The sequence below is a fragment of the Castor canadensis genome, chromosome 8 (genome assembly GCF_047511655.1).
Source record: "Castor canadensis chromosome 8, mCasCan1.hap1v2, whole genome shotgun sequence".
Taxonomy (NCBI): domain Eukaryota; kingdom Metazoa; phylum Chordata; class Mammalia; order Rodentia; family Castoridae; genus Castor; species Castor canadensis.
In genome coordinates, this window is record NC_133393.1 from 135728242 (window position 1) to 135750486 (window position 22245).

A 22245-nucleotide genomic window follows, 5' to 3' on the forward strand; every position below is an offset into this window, starting at 1 on the left:
GAGGGGGGGAGAGGGAGGGGGCGGAGTGGGTGGTAAGGGAGGGGGTGGGGGCAGGGGGGAGAAATGAACCAAGCCTTGTATGCACATATGAATAATAAAAGAAAAATGTAAAAAAAAAATAAATAAACTGTTCCATGAAATAGAAAGGGAAGGAAAACTGCCAAACACATTTTATGAAGCCACTATTACACTTATCCCAAAACCAGGCAAAGACACCTCCAAAGAGGAGAACTATAGGCCAATCTCCTTAATGAACATTGATGCAAGAATCCTCAACAAAATAATGGCAAACCGAATTCAACAACACATCAAAAAAGATTATTCACCACGACCAAGTAGGCTTCATCCCAGGGATGCAGTGGTGGTTCAACATACGAAAATCAATAAACGTAATAAACCACATTAACAGAAGCAAAGACAAAAACCACTTGATCATCTCAATAGATGCAGAAAAAGCCTTTGATAAGATCCAACATCATTTCATGATAAAAGCTCTAAGAAAACTAGGAATAGAAGGAAAGTTCCTCAACACTATAAAAGCTATATATGACAAACCTACAACCAGAATTATACTTAACGGAGAAAAACTGAAACCATTCCCTCTAAAATCAGGAACCAGACAAGGATGCCCACTATCTCCACTCCTATTCAACATAGTACTGGAATTCCTAGCCAGAGCAATTAGGCAAGAAGAAGGAATAAAAGGAATGCAAATAGGTAAAGAAACTGTCAAAATATCCCTATTTGCAGTCGACATGATCCTATATCTTAAAGACCCAAAAAACTCTACTCAGAAGCTCCTAGACACCATCAATAGTTACAGCAAGGTAGCAGGATATAAAATCAACATAGAAAAATCATTAGCATTTCTATACACTAACAATGAGCAAACTGAAAAAGAATGTATGAAAACAATTCCATTTACAATAGCCTCAAAAAAAAAATCAAATCCCTAGGTGTAAACCTAACAAAAGATGTGAATGACCTCTACAAGGAAAACTATACACTTCTGAAGAAAGAGACTGATGAAGACTATAGAAAGTGGAGAGATCTCCCATGCTCATGGATTGGTAGAATCAACATAGTAAAAATGTCGATACTCCCAAAGGTAATCTACATGTTTAATGCAATTCCCGTCAAAATTCCAATGACATTCATTAAAGAGATGGAAAAATCTACCGTTAAATTTATATGGAAACCCAAGAGGCCACGAATAGCCAAGGCAATACTCATTCAAAAGAACAATGCTGGAGGTATCACAATACCTGACTTCAAACTATATTACAAAGCAATAACAATAAAAACAGCATGGTACTGGCACAAAAACAGACATGAAGACCAGTGGAACAGAATAGAGGACCCAGATATGAAGCCACACAACTATAACCAACTTGTCTTTGACAGAGGTGCTAAAAATATATGATGGAGAAATAGCAGCCTCTTCAACAAAAACTGCTGGGAAAACTGGTTAGCAGTCTGCAAAAAACTGAAACTAGATCCATGTATATCACCCTATACCAATATTAACTCAAAATGGATCAAGGATCTTAATATCAGACCCCAAACTCTAAAGTTGATGCAGGAAAGAGTAGGAAATACTCTGGAGTTAGTAGGTATAGGTAAGAACTTTCTCAATGAAACCCCAGCAGCACAGCAACTAAGAGATAGCATAGATAAATGGGACCTCATAAAACTAAAAAGGTTCTGTTCATCAAAAGAAATGGTTTCTAAACTGAAGAGAACACCAGAGAGTGGGAGAAAATATTTCCCTGCTACACATCAGACAAAGGACTGATAACCAGAATATATAGGGAACTTAAAAAAATAAATTCTCCCAAAACTAATGAACCAATAAAGAAATGGGCAAGTGAACTAAACAGAACTTTCTCAAAAGAAGAAATTCAAATGACCAAAAAACACATGAAAAACTCTAGCAATAAAGGAAATGCAAATTAAAACCACACTAAGATTCCACCTCACCCCTGTTAGAATAGCCATCATCAGCAACACCACCAACAACAGGTGTTGGCGAGGATGCGGGGAAAAAGGAACCCTCTTACACTGTTGGTGGGAATGTAAACTAGCACAACCACTCTGGAAAAAAATTTGGAGGCTACTTAAAAAGCTAGACATCGATCTACCATTTGATCTAGCAATACCATTCTTGGGGATATACCCAAAAAACTGTGACACAGGTTACTCCAGAGGCACCTGCACACCCATGTTTATTGAGGCACTATTCACAATAGCCAAGTTATGGAAACAGCCAAGATGCCCCACCACTGATGAATGGATTAAAAAAATGTGGTATCTATATACAGTGGAATTTTATGCAGCCATGAAGAAGAATGAAATGCTATCATTTGCTGGTAAATGGATGGAATTGGAGAACATCATTCTGAGTGAGGTTAGCCTGGCCCAAAAGACCAAAAATCGTATGTTCTCCCTCATATGTGGACATTAGATCAAGGGCAAACACAACAAGGAGATTGGACTTTGATCACAAGATAAAGGGAGAGCACACAAGGGAGGGGTGAGGATAGGTAAGACACCTAAAAAACTAGCTAGCATTTGTTGCCCTTAACGCAGAGAAACTAAAGCAGATACCTTAAAAGCAACAGTGGCCAATAGGAAAAGGGGACCAGGAACTAAAGAAAAGGTTAGATCAAAAAGAATTAACCTAGAAGGTAACACCCACGCACAGGAAATTAATGTGAGTCAACTCCCTGTGTAGCTATCCTTATCTCAACCTGCAAAAACTCTTGTTCCTTCCTATTATTGCCTATACTCTCTCTACAACAAAATTAGAAATAAGGGCAAAATAGTTTCTGCTGGGTATTGAGGGGTTGGGGGGAGAGGGAGAGGGCAGAGTGGGTGGTAAGGGAGGGGGTGGGGGCAGGGGGGAGAAATGACCCAAGCCTTGTATGCACATATGAATAATAAAATTAAAAAAAATCGCATAACAAAAAAAAAAGATCACATCTGTTTGACAGAATGAAGGCTGAAACAACAAAGTTCCAATTAATTTATAATACATTTTATTGGGATTTAATAAAAAACAAACAAATACAGTTTTGGCAGTGCACACAGATAAAAACTTGACATCCAGAAATCAAGAAATTTAATGTTGTGATTCCAGAAATTAATTCTATGACCCTTAATAGTGATAAATAATAACAGTAATAATAATAATAATAGTAACAATAATAATAAGCACTCTTCCAGGCTTATTTTTATAACTCATTGCTATATAACACAGGCCTTCCTAACTTTAACATAGAATTTTTATTGTGATTTCTCCAAAAACTTTAAAATTTGTGCAGTAAAACTACTTGACCACAGCTATCTCTTGTAACTAGCTGCTTTCAAGTTCTTTGTGTTTATTTCCATTGAAATTATACTACAAAAGTGGGATGGTTACTGGCAAAAAACAAAACTTCTATATGTAAGTATATAGTGTGGTTGACTACTATAACTTTTTAAAATAAATTTTTATTAGGAAATATTCTTCATACAAGAGGGATTCGTAGTGACAATTAGTTACATTGACCCCATCGTCTCTTCCCCTCACCCCCATCCCTGCCCCACTTGAAGCATTTGCAAGAAGTTATTTAGTGCTGTTTCATATAGGTATTTGAAGTCCACCAACCATATACCGTCACCTTAATCTCCTTCCTTCACCCTCCCCTCTTCCACTAGTCCTTCCCACCTCTGCACACACTGCACCTGTTTTACAGTCCTGGTTTTCGTTATTAATATTTAAGCTGATGTTCAAAGGGGTGTCTCAATGTATGCCCTCTGTGGGTGTGCTTTACTTCCCACCCACCATTTTTCAAGTTATCAATACATATCCTCATATCCTCTACCTTGACATCTTATAGTATGGGATATTACTGATGCTCCGTCATTCTCTTTTCCTTTCCCTCTTTCCCTGAGTTCCATAGAGTGGTTCCACTGTTACGAACATGTTCTACATTTGACTTTGTATATGATCATGCTTGTTTTTGTATATATATTTATCTCTGGATCTATCTTCCCTGTATGAGGGAAAATATGTCTTTTGTGTTTCTGATTCTGGCTAATTTCACTTAACATGATTTCCTCCAATAACTATTATAATTTTGAGTCAAATAAAATCAATACATAAAGTAAATTTCGTTCCATAAGTTTGGGAAATCTTTAAAATAATGACCTTTCTTTTTTTCTTTTTTTGGTGGTGGTACTGTGGGTTTGAACTAAAGGCTTCACACTTGCTAGGCAGGCACTCTACTTGAGCCACTTCACCAGCCCATTTTTACATTGGGTAGTTTTGAGGTAGGGTCTCACTTTTTTTTTCCCCCCGCTGGGCTGCTCTAGAACCCAGACACTTCTGATCTCTGCCTCCTGGGTAGCTAGGAGCTCAGGTGTGAGCTACCAGCACCTGGCTTATGACATACTTTTAATTATGATAATTATCACTATCATTATGTTACTTTTTTCTCTTTAAAATAGGTCATAGACCTATTGGTATGTTTTTATTGTAAGTAGTCTAATTTATCTGGTGATTATGTACATAGTGATCTCAAGAGTCCAACACAGTTAGAACCTTAAAAACAAAAGCCCAAGTATACAAAGTCAATAAATCAATCACTAGTTGATTTATTCCATAACTTCATGCTTTGAAGCAAATCAATTACTGGGAAAGGACTTACATAAGAATATATTTGCTCATGCTTAAAAACTCTTATAAGAATCTGTAACAGAGTATAGAATCTTAACAAAAAGTAAAATATTTCCCAAGGCTCATAGTTTTCAGAAAGTGCGTATTAATTTACAGAAAAGCCCTCAGTATCTCCCCCAGGCACACTGTCTTTTATTTTAGACAAAATTTATATGAACTTGGTTGCCTGACTTCTTAGCCTGCAGTGAATTAACAAACGTAAGTGAAGAACTGGCTGAGACAGACATGGTACCAACTGACCTGAGAGCAAGATCAGGTGATAGAACAGGTATAAGAAACAGACACAGGTTTGAAAAATAGCAAACTAGGATCATTTAGTGAAATAGTAAACACTCTTCAACGGTTCCTAGAGATAACTATATATTTGGTCCAATATAAAAGGTAAAACTCATAATGATGTCTATTTAAGTTATTGGACAAACATTTAAAAACTTAAGTAATTTCCTTAAAAGGAGAGAAATAAATATTTTATAATTAAAGTAGTTAAAATAAGTTTCAGATATAAAAGATAAATTCTGATTACATAGATAATCCATTTATATGGACATCTCACTTATTTTCCAATAAAGTGAGGCATATTAAAATAACCAAAAAACACAGAACTAACTGATTTAGGTATAGTAGTATGGTTCACCAGAAGACATGTAGTGAATTTAAAAATCATCACCAATTTCATTTTCTAAATTATATTTTTCTACAGCTCCCTTTTCTCTTGTACTTGAATACGTTATAAAGTCATGAACTTTTCCTTTGAGAACACCCAGTTCATTCTGCATCTTTAACAGGCTATTATCATATTGAATTCCTTCAAGGGTTTTTTGCATTTCCATTATTTCAGATACTGCTTTCAGCATATCATCTTCCATATTAAACATCTGCATGGTGAGATCTTCCATTTTCTTTTCTGTTCCTATGAGGTCCTGAGAGACTCTGAGAACAGAGCGGACAGCACTTTCGATAGTTGGTAAATGCATCTTGCATTCTTCAACTCTGGGCTCATAGTTGGAGAGTTTACTAGTCAGATCTTCCCCTCTGGCTAGGAGAACATGCTGCTCCTCTTCTAACTTCTCAACTGCTTTTGTATCAAAGCCAAGCTGCTCCTCAACTCGCACAAGATCTTCTTCCTCTTGTCTTTTCACTGTCCTAATATTTCGTAGTGTGCTATCTTCCAACTCTTTTAGCCGTTCAGTAAGCAATTTTATTTCCTGCTCAGCTGAGTTAATTTGGACAGTAACTTGAGAATGTATATGTTTTGCTTCTGATTTGAAAATGCCTGTATTATCATTCATTTCTGCTAGGCTTCTCTTCCAGAAATCTGTAATATTCTGGAATTTTTCATTAAGGTTTTGCATCTTTTGAGTAAGCATTTCTTCATTATTTTGAATGTCATGCATGAATTTTTGTAGGTTGAATACATCTTGCTCAAACTGGTTCATCAAAGACACGGATGATGTAGCTTCCTGCAGGATACTTTCAGTGGATTCAAGCTGCATTTATAACACAAAACAATTTCCAAGGCTACTTAATAATTTTTATATTAAATAATCAGGAGCATAACACATGCCAAGTTCAAATTCTGAAGATATTTAAAATATCCAAGTAAATCAGAATCATACTAACAAAAACATTTACTGGTCAAGCAGCCATTTTAACAAATTTAAAAGATTAGCCTTATGTTAGAAAAATATATACCTGATGCATTTGTGCTTTTTCATGAAGGTGTATTCAAAAGAAACATAATGTTAAAGAAGTCGAAAGCATATCACTTTTTCCTCTTTTTTACTCCAATGGTTACAAGTACCTTAGATGTCATTTTTATGGCTATTTGCCTGTTTAGAAACTGCAAGTAAAATTTGTTACCTCTCCTAACTCCTATGATTCTGGAAGAGTTTTTGACTGAAGAGATTTTTGGCTAACCTCTTTTTTGTTGGTATCAAGATTTGAACTCTGGACCTCGCACTTGCTAGGTAGATGCTCTACCACTTGAACCATGCCCCCACAATCCCTTTTTTTGATCTAGTTATTTTTTGGATAGGGGTTCATGATTTTGCCCAGGGTCAGCCTTGGGCCTCAATCCTCCTCCCTACAGCCTCTCACATAGCTAGGACCACAGATGTGAGCAACCATGCTAAATGTTATTTATTGAGATAGGATCTTGCTAACTTGCCCAGGCTGGCTTCAAACTGCACTTCTTCCTATCACTGCCTCCTGAGTATATGGGATTACAGATGTGATCCACTAAGGCTGGCTTAGCTAATCTCTTAAAGAGAATCAGATCTTACAAAGGCAAATACGGATTAAAATAAAAAAGAAACCCAGATGAGACAAGTCACATCCAATGGTAAAGTGTTCTAAGTCTGCAAATTATGGTGAGCAAACCCTACCTCTCAGTGCACATATGGAATGTGGGTGGGCCAGGCCATGGACACCTTTTAGTCTACATTCAAACACAGATGATAGCGTTAGAGACTATGAGAAGTCCTAGAAATAGTCATCAATTTACCAAATGTTTTCAGCATTTGTTGAAGACCTAACATTGGACAAGTCACAGTTCTGCCCTCAAGCAGCTTAATTAGGGAAATGCAGTGGTATTAGGGATTGAAACCAGGACCTCACGCATGCTAGGCAAGCACTCTACCGCTTGAACCAAGCCCCCAACCAACAGAAAAATAAATCTATCTGTCCTATAACAAAAGTAGAGCTATGGAAGTGCTTAGGCGAAGTTCCAACTCAGAATTCAACATCCAAGGAAAGTATTCTAGAGGAATCTGTATTTAACATCCACTTCTAGTGACTTCCTTTCTAAATCAACATACACTACTACCAGATCAAGCTTTTAAAAACTGCTATAGTACACCATTAAAATACCTAAAACTTCTAGAATAAAGTCTATAGCCCTATCCCTGACAGTCTGATTTGATCTCCTGGCATGTATTGTATTATGTAGTTGCTATGCATAATTAAAAAATTTTGAGTGTTCACTCTGTTCCAGACCTTGCACTAGATATTGGTTGTAAAATATAAATATAGCAAAGTCCCTAATTTCACAATTTGATGGAGGAGATAGTGTTTTGGATCTTCTATATCATATATTCTGTAGTCCTGATAAGATCTATTGAGTGTGTCTGTAAGGTAGTTTCATTTCTAGGTATTAGAGAAACAAAGATAAAACATACAGTGTTTGCTCTAAAGAGAAATAAGGGGACAAAATATTAACAGAAAAATTCACAATGGACTATGATTAGTGTAATGGAAGAATTAACACAGGGAGCAATGGAACCTTAGAGGAGAGATAAAGAGGGAAGACTTAAAGTGACTCTAAAATTGACTCATTAAGACTGATGAATTAGACAGGTGAAGACCTGAAAGCTTCTAAATTCCTTCCAGGAAGTGACTATGTCATATCTTTTTGGTAGTCCCCAGATCTCAAGAGTTCAAAGAACACGTTTGTTGATGTTTAGGAAGAATGGCCATTAAAAACCTCTGGGCTCATCATAACCAACTAATAACTGACTAATAACTAAGACCACTCTGAAATGATCCTGTAATTCTAGCTATTTGGGAGTTGGGGATCAGGAGGATCACAGTTTGAGGCCAGCCCAGGCAAAAAGAGAGATTTTTATCTCAATCAATGAGCCAGGTGTAGGATGCTGTAGGTAGTGGTAGTAGGTAGGAGTAGGTAGGAAGATCACAATCTGAGGCCAGCCCCAGGCAAAACAAGGAGCAATCCCTTACCTGAAAAATAAAGCAAAAAAGTGCTGGAAGTGTGGGTCAAGTGGTAGAGTGCCTGCCTAGTAAGTGTGAGACTCAGAATTTAATACCACCAAAAAATATTAGAACTTCCAAATGATATCCAGTTATACTATTCTTGGGTATAAATGTGAAGGAATCTAACTCAGTATACAAGAGAGATACATGCACCCCATGTTTATTGCAGCACTATTCACAATAGCCAAGTGCTCATCAACAGATAAATGGATTAATAAAAAAAAACTATAAACAATAGAGTTTTATTCAATCATAAAGATAAGTTAGACTTAGAAGGACAAATATTGCATGCTTTCTTTTATATGTGGAACCTAGATTTTTTTAAAAAAGACATGAAAGTACAGGGGGACTACTTGGGAAGAGGAAATGTATCAGCAGAAGAGGGCAGGGGGGACAAGAGAAGGTAATGGAAGGGTAAATATGATCAAAGTATATTACACACATGTATGAAAATGTCTTAATGAAACCCATTATTTTGTACAATATATGCTAATAAAAAACCTGAAAGAAATCATTTTAACACATAAGCATAGTCAAAATATGCATATTTTCCTTTAAACACCAGTTCTGAGAAACATTGCACATGGCAATACTGCTAGGTTTGGATGCTCTATTAGCAGTATTTTGAAGCGGCAAGTGTATCTTCACCTAAGCTAATTTCTTGTTTAGGCTGCTCACCAGAGCATCACTGTCATCTGGAGGTAGGATACCCCAAATACAAAATCCACTGTTTTCAAAATAATAAAAGTCTCAAGCTTTAATTGGTAAGTATTTAGTGACTGATACACAACACAGTAACTAGCATTTATCGGGCTGCCAATATATACTTGTCCAGTTTTTTTCCCATTTGTTTTTACTGTCCTGAAGGGGGTATATTGTGACATTTACACAAGTTCTTACAGTACATCATAGTCAAATTCACCCCTCCATCATTCTCCTTTATCCGTTCTCTCTCCATTCCTGGAATAGTTTCAACAGATCTCATTTTTCTATTTATGTATCTGTGTACACAATATTTGCACCATATTCATCTTCCTACACCTTTCCTCCCCCCCTCCCACTGGAACCAACCCCCTAGAGAGGACCTGTTGTGCCCTCTTGTTTTTAGTTCTCATAAAAAAAAAAAAAGGCATTTTGTTTGTTTAAGTACTTACACAGGAAGTTTCCTTGTGACATTTAAAAATATGGAATGCCTCATGAATTTGCATGTCATCATTGTGCAGGGGCCAAGCTAATCTCTGTAACATTCCAATTTTAGTGTATGTGCTGCTGAAGCAAGCACTCCAGTTCTTTTTTTTTGAAGGAGTTAATACCTTAAATTTATTAGTGCTTGAAAATGTCAAAGGGTTTGTATATACGTTATCTGGTCCTTATATAAGTCTTGTTATTTTTCATGTAATAAATGATGAAATAGAGGCCAAGAGAAATTCAAGTGATTTGTCCAAGGGAACACAGTCGTGATGAGAGCCTATTTTGAGCTGTCTTTCCCTCCTACTGCATTATGCTGGCCTTTAGGGCCAGTTTTGTGAAAGGTACCTATTATTACACCACTTTGAGGGCATTCTGGAAGATAATTAACTATGAAAAGACTGAATATTTCTTGGCTTCAATGATAATATTTCAAAAATCTGCTTCAAAAGCTTTTAATTATTACTAAAATATTTTCACTTAAAAAAGGCAAATGAGGTGGGTATGGTAGATCAGGCCTATAATGCCAGCACTCAGGAGGCAGAGGCAGGAAGACTGGGAGTTGGAGACTAGCCTGAGCTACATAGCAAGTTCTAGGCTACAAAGCAAGACCATATCTCAAAAAACCAAAAAGAAATCTAAGCATTCAAATTTTGTTTTCAATAGCTTTGAATTAAATAAACGAATTTTCAGCTCGTAGAATTTTTCTATCAATATGTTAGCATGCCCCAGTCACTATGTATTCCAACTTGAATCCTACGTCAAAATACCAATGCCTTTGCATTTCCTTCCCAGAAGTTCCTAATCTCACCTTCCATGGAATCCTCTGGCATGTGTAAGGAATGTTTAATTTTTATCCATGACTTTTCTCTTTTGGGGGATTATATGCTCCTCCTGTAAATGAGATTGCAGAGGCTTACACCCTCCATTTTGTCTGTCTTTCTGTAACATCTTTGACCACTGTGATGGTTTGGATCTGAAGTGTGCCATCAAAAGCTCATGTTTTAAAGACTTGGTTGTCAGTTGAGAGGTTTTGGGAAGTGACTGGATCCTCAGGGCTTTGATCTGATCAATGGATGAATCCCTTGATGGATTCATAATATGATGGCATTACTGGGAGGTATGGCCTAGTTGGAGGAAGTAGGTCACTGAGGGCATGGTCTGGAAAGACAGACCTTGTTCTCAGCCCTTTCTTCTCTCTCTCTGCTTCCTGGCTGCCAGGAGGTGAGCAGCTTTTGTCACACATTCCCACTGCCATAATATTCTGCCTTGCCTCAGACCCAAAGCAACAGATCCAGCCGACCTTGGACTGAAACCTCTGAAACTATGAGCCAAAACAAATCTTTCATCTTTTTAAATTGTTTCTCTCAGGTATTAGTCACAGCAATGAAAAACTGATTGACATATCCACCTTGGTACCAAGTACAGTTCTTGTTTACTTTATGACATGAGTGAAGAATTAGTAATGAATAAATGAATAAGGAATGGTTCTCAGTGATAGCTTGGTCCTTGGTAGTCAGCCATGGCCCACATGTTGCCTTGTTGATCACAGCTGACCCTCTCTTAAGAGATGCTGGAGCGGCTTGGCAGAGTGGCTCAAGTGGTAGAGCATCTGCCTAGCATGAGGCCACAAGTTCAAACCCCACTAATGACAAAAAAAAAAAAAGATATTTAAAAAAAAAGAGATGTAGGAGTTTCAAAAGTGTTTTACTTTCACATTTCTAAGACTCATGCAATAATGCATTTGGTGGAAACCAGCATTTGCAACTTGAAGAAATGTATCATAGACATGGTGTTTTAATTTTTTTTTGTAGTATTGGGATTTGAACTCAGAGCCTCTGTTTTTATTTTCATTACAACTCTCATTTTTAGGTTACAGAAGGAGTACTTATTTTTAGACTAGTCATTCATATGCATATACATACACGCTTCACGGGTGGAAAGCAAGAAACAACTTGGACACATTTCCAATAAGTGCTATTCATATTCAAATTTTACACCTAGAGATCAACCATACTTTGTTTTTTTGGTGGCACTGGAGTTTGAACTCAGTCCTCATGCTTGCTAGACAGGCCTCTTTTCACTTGAGCCATTCCACCAGCACTTTTTTGTGATGGATTTTTTTTTAAGATAGGGTCTTCATGAACTATTTGCCCAGGACTGGCTTTGAACCGAGATCCTCCTGATATCTACCTCTGGAGTAGCTAGGATTACAGTAGTGAGGCACTCAACCATACTTTCAATGTTCAACTGATACTGAAGTAGAAAACTAACATTATATCAATATAAACATCTCAGTCTTTTTCAACAATAGAAATTGCTATACATAAAAAATTTAAAAAGAAATTGTTACACAAAAAAATCCTGTTCTTTCAAAATGCATTCTGAGTGTAAACTGGGTAAGAGGGAGACTGTCAAAGAGGTAGGAATACCAGTGAGAGTCAAAATAGTAAAAAAAGGCAGGAAGAAAAGAAATCCTGAGTTGGAGCACAGGAACAGTAGAGGGGGAAGTAAAATGGGAAAGTCTCCCCAAATAAGTTAATTAATGAATTACCTTTTCTGAAATTAAACTGATTTTACTTTGAAGTCCTCGGAACTCGTTTTCTATTTTCAGTAACTGGTATTGATTTTCTACCTTTGCAAACTTTTCTGACTGTTGAAACACAAACCTGGAAAAGAAAAAAAAAGTCACAAAGACCCAATTCATACCCATTTAAATCTGAATTTCAAATCTACTTGTGGTAAGAAAAACAAATTCTGGTATGGTAACAGCAATTCTTGTCAGTTGATTTCAACATTAGATGGCCTACTGTGTGATAGTATGCCCTTGTTCATGGTTCACAGCCCAGTGAGTGAGACAGCACAGTAGTGAGACCTTTGATCTCAAGGTCATATTTCAGAAATAACTAGGAAACAAGTGTTTTTACAGGAGAAACAAGAAATGTAGGAGACACAGATTTATTAATAAAAAAAAGTATTCTAAAGCTAAAATGTAGAAGAATAGACTAATAAAAAACAGTACAGTAGAAGAGAGGTGATAGTGATTAGAAGGAACAAAATAACGGAAGTTATGAAAAGATATGAAAACAGGAGAGACTCATTGTCATATGAGTCATGCAATTCTGGGTATATAAACTACAACTGGTTATATACAGCAATATAACTTATAAATGTTATTCTATAATTAGGGCAGGGAGTATACCTCAGTGGTAGGGTTCTTGCCTGGCATGTGAGAGGTCCTAGGTTTGATCCCCGCATCTTAAATAAATAAATAAATAAAACTGAAGTGTTTTCTTCATCTAGTAAATAAGCATAAAAAATTATTTCAATCTTTTTTTTTTTTTTTTTTTTTTGGCAGGATTGGGGTTTGAACTCAAGGTCTCACATTTGCTAGGCAGGCAGTTTACTTCTTGAGTCGTTCCACCAGCCCCATATTTCAGTCTTTAAAACAATCAACCAATATATTTTTGCTACCTACTTTAATTTAATTGTTAAGACTCAGAAAAAGTAGTTGAAACTCTTTGTACATTGAGTCATCAAAAAGCAATGGAGAAGGGCTGGAAGTGTGGTTCAAGTGGTAGAGCACCTGCCTAGCAAGTACAAAGCACTCAGAGGTCAAACTCGTGCCACTAAAAAAAAAAAAAAAGCAATGAAGAACCACTAGCCTAGGTACTGTGACTTAGACACAGACCACATGAAGTGTCTAAGTTACAGTAAGGAGACCAGTGGTTTGAAAATTTTCCTGCATTAGAACTACCTGTTACCCTGAGTTCCAGCCACAGAGATTTTGATTTAATTAGTCTGGGATGTGGTATTAATATTGAAAATTTTTATAGCTTGCTAGGTGATTTAAGTGCATAGCCGAGCTGAGAACAACTAATTGGCCATATTTTGTAAATTTATTTCCAGTGAAAGACAAAGATTTCGAAGTTTAATGGAGAGGCAAAAGACTTTTCTGAGTGTAGCTATCTGAGCTTTGTGTACTCTTGCAAAGATGCTATTTTGAGAACTCATAAGCGGCATTAGTAGGTTAAATGTTGCTGTAAAACTGTCTAAAGTTAAAATAGTTTGCTTTTTAAACAAATGCTTACAATGTTAGATGAAATAAATTTATTTTCATAATGCAGGTTTATGTCTATGTGAGATGCTTACAATCCCAGGTAACATAGTTAGCACAGCTTGACTTTACTTTTGGGTGCCAATATGAACTTTTTAACAAAACTTCTGGTTACTAGTAAGCATTATTTTCAAAGGTGGATGGGGCTGGAGGCTTGGCTCAAGCGGAAGAGTGCCTGTCTTCTTAGCATGAATCCCTGAGTTCAAACCCCAGTACCCAACCCCCCACCCCCAAAGATGGAGGGGTGGACATTTTTCTTGTCTTTTGTGCATTTCTAGGGAATGAGCCCTGGGCCTGGGACATCTTAGGCATGTGCTGTACCACTGAGCTTTAGCCTCAGCCGCAGCCCCAGAATTCTTTCTCATTCTTGGGTTTTGAGATTTTGCTCCCCTATTCCCCATCTGAGTATAGGTTTGTCTGAGATCCCCCAAAGAAACAAGAGTTAATTTCAGGAACTAATTTTATCAACCATTACTCTATCTACAGCATTACTTCATGAATTTATCCTATAGATCTACAAGTTTATTCAGAATAAAATCATCATTATAAGAGACTTAGTAAAAGCTGATCTAAATGCACTACAGCACTTTCAATTTTATTAGATCTTTTAATGATGTCTATCCCTGGATTTCTCTTCAAATTTAAGCATGAAGTGAAAGCTTGAAGAAGACTATAATATAGTGGCAATATCCTTGGTGATATTTGTAAGGTCTTTTTCATTGGTTGGTCTCTTGCCAAAATAAGTGAAAGACTCACTCTTGCTACATACGGATAGTGCATATAAGGAACACACACACACACACACACACACACACACAATTGACTTAGTACTAGTAAAGAAAACATGAAGGGTTCACATGTGCTCATGAGTTAATGTTATTTTTCACTTATATTTGTTAGACACTATTCTAAGTGCTTAATAAATATTAACCCACTTAACATGAATGAAGACGATGGTTGGATTTTCTAGAAGTCAAGAAAGTATGCTGAGGGCTGGTGGAGTGGCTCAAGTCATAGAGCACCTGCCTAGCAAGTGCAAGGCCCTGAGTTCAAGCAAAAAGAAAAAAAAGTATGCTGAGAGGGCTGCTTCAGTTCTGCAAAGCCACATTCTCAAGCTGGCATCCAGCTTTGTGCCTAAGGTACTTTACTGCTTTTTCATGAGCCAGAGGAATATTCTAACAGAAGCAGTTCCTAGTCTTCCCATTTAGATGATGGTGAAAGACCAACAACTGGTGTTTGTCAAGGGGTATAGTTTCTAGTAGAAGGAAGAAAAGGGTTAGTTCTGGACTAGGGGGTCTCTATTGTTTTGGTGCTGATATCATACTGGTTCAGTATATAGCTCTGTGGCTTTGCATTTACCATCACTATAACTACTTTGAGCAACTTAAGTAACTTATCTTTGCTATTGCTTTCTCCTCTGTAAAATGGGGACAATACTTACCTCACAGGTTGTTGTAGAGATTAAGTAGGTTCATATTTTAAAAAGCTTATAGAACAAGCCTACAGTGTAACACTTCAGCTATCCTAAGTACCTTGGCCCTTTTTCTTTCTTGTGGTGCTGGGGATTGAACTCTGGGCCTTGCGAATGCTAGGCAAGTGCTCTACCACTGGCCTACATCCCTCAGCTCTAGGTCCTTTCCTTTTGGTCTATTTTGTACATTACTCTTCTCTACCTCCTACATGCCTATGGTTGTATAAACAACAGGGCTCCCTTCTCTCTTCTGTACTTGATAGAAGCCCTAGGCCTGTATACCACTGAATACTAAGCTGGATCTGGGTTTATAGTTAATGAAGTATCGAACAGTTGGATTAGACAACTTACATGTCACTAAAGGAGTGGCACTCTGTCAGCTCATTTGGGAGCCTCTTCTATCACATGGGTAATAAGGTCTTGAAAATATTAGATGCAGTTGAAAGGGACCAAGGAGGTTAATTGGCTTTTAGTGTAGGCCTTCAGAAAGGAATCTTCCTCATTCCTTCAGTGTTCATTGTAGTCTACAGAGATCCTCACTCAGAGTTAGGACTCTGTGTTCTGTTATGGAATAGTGTGTACTGCCACTGTACAGGTCTTTAAGTGGTGACAGACAGCTAGCTGATTGAGGACTTATAAATACAGAATTTTCACTGGCTGTATTTCAAGTTAATAATGGAAACGAGGCAAATAACAAAAGTAATCTGTTATTATGTACTTTCTTCAAAAAAGAAAGTTTCAGGGTCATTTACTAGGGTCAGCACCCATTTAGCCCTACGTTTTATACCACCTATAGCTTTTTTCTTTTATTGCAGTATCGGGTTTGAACTCAGGGCCTCACGCTTGCAAGGCAGACTCTGTTTGAGCCATTCTACCAGTCCTTTTTTATGTTGGGTATTTTTGAGATAGGGTCTCATGAACTATTTGCCTGGGCTGGAGTCTAACCGCAATCCTCCTGCTTTGCCTTCTGAGTAGCTAGGATTATTGGTGTGAGTCACTGTCACCCACACAGCTCCACTTTAATACCTAATATTCAGGAAAACATTGACCATATTCCATTGTTAAAAAGCAGGGCATTTAAAATATAACCTTGGGGCTGAGGTTGTTGCTCAAATGGTAGAGTATGTGCCTAGAAAGTCCTGAGTCCCCAGCTAAGGAAAAAAAAAACGTACAACACTGTCTTTTAGATAAAACTCTGCTAATAAAAAAATAAGTAGAAACAGCCAAAATTTTATAGTATAAGTGATTTTATAAAAGTATACAGAATTAACCCTTGGTCCTTCCTATTATTGGTTATACTCTCTCTTCAACAAAATTAGAGATAAAGGCAAAATAGTTTCTGCCTGGTAGTGAGGGGGTGCGGGGGAAGAGGGAGGGGGTGGGGGGAAGAGGGGAGAAATAACCCAAACATTGTATGCACATATGAATAAAAGAAAAAAAATTATACAGAATTATAGTTAATCAGGATTTTATAGTATAAATGATTTATAGAGAAGTTAAATGGGATGACAGAGAAAAACTCCGAATTATATTGCTTGTTTAAAAAGTTTTCCACTTCTTATACATAATTATAATACCATGAAAAACTTTTATAAAGCAATTTCCAGAAGCTTAAAATCTTCACAATGGGATTTCCTGTTGATTTTATGTAATTAAACAAACTTGTGTGAAAGGTTTTGTGTCTTGTTTAATAATGTCCTCTCTTTTTAAAGTTCTGAAAGAAGGATCTATTTAATCTTTTTATCTGAAAAATTTCCTTAAGTTTAGAAATGAGGTATGCAAACTGATACTCAAGCCATGTCTTTGGGCAACTGTTATCTCCTAAGTTTATTTTCAAGTTGACACAGAATGATGTATCAGGACTTTAACAGTCAGTTAAGAGAAGCAACACACTTTTAAGTTTGTTAAGCATTATTTCTGCTTACTTTCCAAACAAGGATCCAAAGACAAGACTAAAGGTCTGAAGACACAAATATTGTGATGTCTTTAAATCTTCCTTGGGCAGCGGAAAAATTCAGACTTTTCAGAAAGTGTGATATATACTGGTGGAGTGGTTCAAGTAGTAGAGTGCCTGCCTACCAAGTGTAAGACCTGAGTTCAAACCCTAGTACCACCAAAAAACAAAACCCAAAACAGAGTGATACAGGTATTCACTCACTGTTGTACTTTATCCAGGATTGTGTTAGTATAGTAAGCATTTAAGAAAGAGTTGCAGCTGGCATTGGTGGCTCACATGTATAATCCTAGCTATTTGGGAAGCTGAGAACAGAAGGATCACACTTCTAGGCCAGCCTGGGCACATAGTTCACCAGACCCCATCTCTAAAATAACTAGAGCAAAATGGACTGGAGGTGTGGCTTAAGCAGTAGAGCACCTGCATTGTGAGTGCTTGCTTTGCAAGTGTGAAGACCTGAGTTCAAATCCTAGTCCCACCAGGAGAAAAAGAAAAGAAAAATTGGTGGCTCACCTTTAGATTCTGCTCTGGTGGCAAAGATCTCAATGGATTTGCAATAATTCTAGTGTGCTTTTAGTAATTTTTAAAGATGAGAAGTGTAGGGCTGGTGGGGCTGGTGGAGTGGCTCAAGTGGTAGAGTGGTCTACATACCAAGCGTGAGACCCTGAGTTCAAACTCCAGTACCACAAAGAAAAAAAAAAAAAAAAAAAGATGAGAAATGCTTGTTTTTTATTTGGGAAATGTTTGCAAATGTTTAACTAGGATAAATTTTTTGTCCCCAAATTTATCATGAATATTTTGCCATAAACAGCAACCGAAGTATATATTACTTCAATTTTTGTGGCAAGAGATTTCCCAAGAGTAACAGTCAACTATCTTAGTAACAATTATAGGCTGTGCTGAGTAAAAAAATTTATATAATATATAGATAGATAGATAGATAGATAGGTAGATAGTAGTGCAGGGATCAAACGCAGGGCATCATGCATACTAGGCAAGTGCTCCACCACCGAGCTACACACCTCCAGCCCTAAAAATAATTGATTCTGTATTTTAAAAAATCATTTTGCAAATCATGGCTCAGATGAAATCTTTCTAATGAATGTAATGTTTTTGTCTTTTTACAATAAAAGGCAAAAATCCCTAACAGTAAATTCCTATGATGAAGCATCTGCTTTTCAAATTTTATTAATTTTTTTTGGCAGCTAGGCAGGCTCTCTACCACTTGAGCTATATTCCCTTTTTTGCTGTAGCTATTTTTTTAGGTTAGGGTCTCATGTTTTTGCCCGGCGCACACTTTTTTTTTTACCGATAGCCTCCCTTGCTGAGGTGACAAGCATGCAGATGGGATCACAAGTGTGTACCATCATGCTAGGCTTACTGACTGAGATGGGGTCTAACTTTTTGCTTGGGCTGGTGTCAAATCATGAGCCTCCCAATCTCTGTCTCTCAAGTAGATGGGATTACAGTTGAGAGCAGCTCGACCCAGCAGTTTTATTCTTTTAAAGATTCATTTCCTATTGGAGCTCTCCCCACCTCAGTAACTACTGAAAAACTGAGCATTTTGTGATGCAATTTATCTCACATGAATATGAAGGTTTGCCTAAGTAATGATAATTAAATCAATAAACTTAGCAACTAAAACTAAGGCAGGCCGGATGCTTTTGGCTCATGCCTGTATGTCATCTTAGCTACTTGGGAGTCTGAGATTGCCTCCCTAGGCAGGCACTCTACTACTTGAGCCACTCCCTCAGCCCACCTTTCTCTTTTTAGATGGTGCAGACTCTTTGAAAGGGTAGAGAACCAGAAAATAAAAGGGCAGGTCTTGCAAATAGATGCCCTCCAGAGTTGTATCTATTGTTCTTGTGTTTTGGGTAAGCCTAGATCATTGTCTCCATGTTTTTGGATAACAAAACCTATTTTAGCTGTATTTTGGGTAACAGACCTACCCTAAACCCATTGTCTTTATGCTTAAAAAACGTAGCAACATGATTAGGGGTTGTTAAGTGACATGATGAGGTACCCAGATGTAAATTTAACATGAAATGCTCCAGATGTACACCCTAGACAAGAACCACCATTTGGACTCTTTTTCACTCCCATCTACCGCGAGTGAAGACGTTTCTCTTCCTTATTCCTATTTCTCTTTACTGTATCCTGCTTTATTAAAACAAGTCCTTGCTAAGCGTTCATCTTTGAGACTCCTTTTTGTGAGACCCCTTGAAAACTGTGGAGCTGAAGGACCCACCTCATGCTTTTCTTTTCACCAGTTGCATTAAGCACCAGTCAGGAACAACACACTGTTGGCCTGTTCTTTCTGCTCAGTAACTTTCCCAATACAAAATATGGTTCCCGCCCCCTAAAAAGTGCACTTAAAGAAGATCATGCATTTTAAGGTATGAGCAGGTTTTTTTTTTGTGCTGTGCTAGGATGGATCCCTGGGCCTTGTGCATGCTAGGCAAGTACTGTACCACTAAGCCATATCGGCTAGCCCATGAACAGTTTATTTCAAACAGTAAATCCAGTAATTTAGTCTTTTCAGATTAAGATTAAACTATTCCACAAGAAGAAATACCATTAGCAAGATAAATTTTTTTTGAAGAGAACATTTAAAAATTCACATTTCACTTTCTTGTAACATTAACTTAAAAAACACCAGACTCAGGATGAGTCACTAGTAAACGAAAATTGGAAATGTACAGCATCAAAAATATTCTAGATCAGAGAAGTCCAGGATCTCTTCTAATGACTTTTTTTTTGTGTGTGTATTAGGGTTTGAACTCAGGGCCTACACCTTGAGTCATCTCACTAGCCCTTTTTTTGGTGATAGGATTTTTCGAGATAGGGTCTCGTTAGCTATTTCCCCGGGCTGGCTTCGAACCACATCTTCCTGATCTCTGCCTCCTGAACAGCTAGGATTACAGGCGTGAGCCACAGGCGCCCGGCTCCTAACAACTCTTATTAAATAATTTAGTAACTGGTGAAAAATGGAGGGAAGATTATTTCTAAAGAAAAAGGGGTAAAACAAAATGAGCCAGTGTTAAGGTTATCCTTAATACCCACTTTCCCCAGTGACCCCAGCATATGTATTCGCTTGGTGTAAAAACTACAGTGTTTAGCAGCCTTAAGCGAACACGAGTGCTATGCAGTACTTTTGCAGCACTCCAGTGTTACAGTGTCATCTGTAACTTGAGACCACAATAGATTCATCAGGAAAGCCTCCACACTTTTCTATTTTCATTAGCGTCTGCTGCTTTGCATGCATAACGAACCCCTTCAAGGTTGCGAACACGTCCATCAGGAATTTTTGGGGCGGGTGGGGTGGAGCAAACATCCCAGTCAACAGCAGAGGGGACCGAAGTAACGGTACAGCAACGGGAAGGGATGGGGCGCTTAAGACGCGGCCGACTCGTTCCCAAACTTTGTGCTCAACTCCTGGTGAGCGATAGGGGCATGCTACCAGCACGGAGGGAAAAAAAGAAAAAAGAAAGAGAAAGAACAACTTTTCGGGCTGTGTTGCTCCTTTGGGATGGGAACCGGTCTGGGGCGGTAGGTTAGCGGGACGCCCGGCCGGGTGGGGCCCGGGCAGGGCGGTGACGCGAGGATCTAGGGCCCGGGGGAGGTCGCGGGCACTTACCAGGCCAGGCCCAGGCACGTCCCCAGCGACAGCAGGCTCAGCCCGGTCCGGGGGTCCGCCCAGCCCCCGCCTCCGCCGCCACGGGCCGCGGGAGGGCTCTTCCCACCCTCGCTCCGCTTCACGGGCTCCGCAGAGGATACCTTGGGCCCCGGCTTCTTTCGGTTCCTCACGTCGGACATGTCTGCAGACCCAGAGGACCACAATCCTAGGGCTGCTTTACATCGGGACAGCGGGACGTGGCCGCCGGTGCCTCCTCGGGAAGCCTCGCCCCCTTAAGGACCTGGCACCGCCCAGAAGCCAGCCCCTTCGCAGTCCAGGCCATCCTCGCTGCTTCCCGACGTCTCCCATACTCCCGCCTCCAGTTCCTCCGTTTGCGGCGGGTGGCGACCCCACCTCCCCTTTCCTCTGCGCAACTGCCGCAAACGTGGGGCCTTCGGAACTCGCGGGCGCGCACCGGCCGCCAGGACCAGAGAGCGCGGGGCCGGCGGTGGCGCGCGCGTCACGTCGTGCGCGCCGCCGCCTCGTTTTTTTTTTTTTTCCTTTTGTAGGAGCGCGGCGCGCCCCTGCGACTTAGCCCCGCCCTCGCTGTGGGATGGGAGGGCGCCTTCTACGCGCGCGGGCACACTCTGGGCGCGGGTGCGCGCGGAGGGGGGCGGCCTCCACTAAGGGGTTCGGGGTGTGTGAATTTGCATGCGCGGGCGCGCGCCGTCCGAGCAGGCTGGGCCGGGCTGGGCCGGGCTGGGCTCGGCGGCTTTTGACTCCACAGAGGGCCCGAGGCGGAGAGGAGGAGGAGGTGACCGGCGGATGCGAATGCTTTATCCCTGCGCTGGAGGGGTGAGGCGCCCGCAGGTGAGGAGCGATCTGCGAGGATATGAAGTAGGCGCGGCGGCGGCGTCTGGACGGCGCGCTGGGCTCCCGCCCGAGGGAAGGAGCGGCAACTTGAGGGCCCTCCTCTTGTGCCCTGGGGTGGGTTCCGCCCTGTGGGGGTCCCGCCGCGGAGGTGACACCCCCTCTCCTCCCTTCGGAGGTCCTCGTGTGTTTTCTGAGTTCCTGGCCGCAGAGGCCCTGGTGAGGCAGCTGAGAGGCCGGGACAGCCCCGCGTTCCGTACCGGACCCCCCCTCGCCTATGACACCCCGCTCCCGTTACACCCCATCCTCCTGCCCGGACTCTCCCGCTCTGACCCCGCGGGGCTGCCCCTCCCGGGGAGACCCCCGCGCCAGGTGTGGGTAATTTTCCGTCCTGGCTTTGCTGCCCGGCCAGGTCTTTGCAGGTGCGGAAGGCAGATCGCAGCCGAGCCCTCGGGGGTATGGAGCATTTGAAAGCGTCCTGCTCCTGTGCTAGGAAGGAAGAGAGCTTATCTAACGAGGAAGTAGTGACTAGCACGGTTTT

The 22245-nt window shown here is 39.8% G+C and overlaps 2 protein-coding genes and 1 non-coding gene across 6 annotated transcripts in view; 1 reads left to right on the plus strand and 2 right to left on the minus strand.

The window, feature by feature from the left end:
* Positions 1-21337, minus strand: part of Ikbip (IKBKB interacting protein) — a 36810-nt gene extending 15473 nt beyond the window's left edge. The window contains exons 1-3 of one of the 2 annotated variants that reach the window (XM_074084177.1): positions 20856-21337; positions 12231-12345; positions 3016-6207 (exon numbers count right to left, since the gene is read on the minus strand). In XM_074084177.1, coding sequence (XP_073940278.1) covers positions 5374-6207; positions 12231-12345; positions 20856-21034 — 1128 coding nt within the window. In that variant the 5' untranslated portion in view covers positions 21035-21337 and the 3' untranslated portion in view covers positions 3016-5373. Of the gene's footprint in view, positions 1-3015; positions 6208-12230; positions 12346-20855 lie in introns of those variants that run through there. The other variant, XM_074084178.1, reaches the window with a different exon arrangement.
* On the minus strand, positions 9667-9770 carry LOC141426048 (U6 spliceosomal RNA). Its single transcript, XR_012451158.1, has one exon. It is a non-coding gene; the product is annotated as a U6 spliceosomal RNA (small nuclear RNA).
* A 203-nt stretch (positions 21338-21540) lies between the features above and the next one.
* The window catches only part of Apaf1 (apoptotic peptidase activating factor 1), a 79075-nt gene continuing 78370 nt past the window's right edge, over positions 21541-22245 (plus strand). Inside the window, exon 1 of one of the 3 annotated variants that reach the window (XR_002212759.2) lies at positions 21541-21704. The gene's annotated coding sequence lies outside the window, so the exon portion shown is untranslated. The remainder of the gene's footprint in view (positions 21705-22245) is intronic. The other 2 variants (XM_020169155.2, XM_020169152.2) reach the window with 2 other exon arrangements.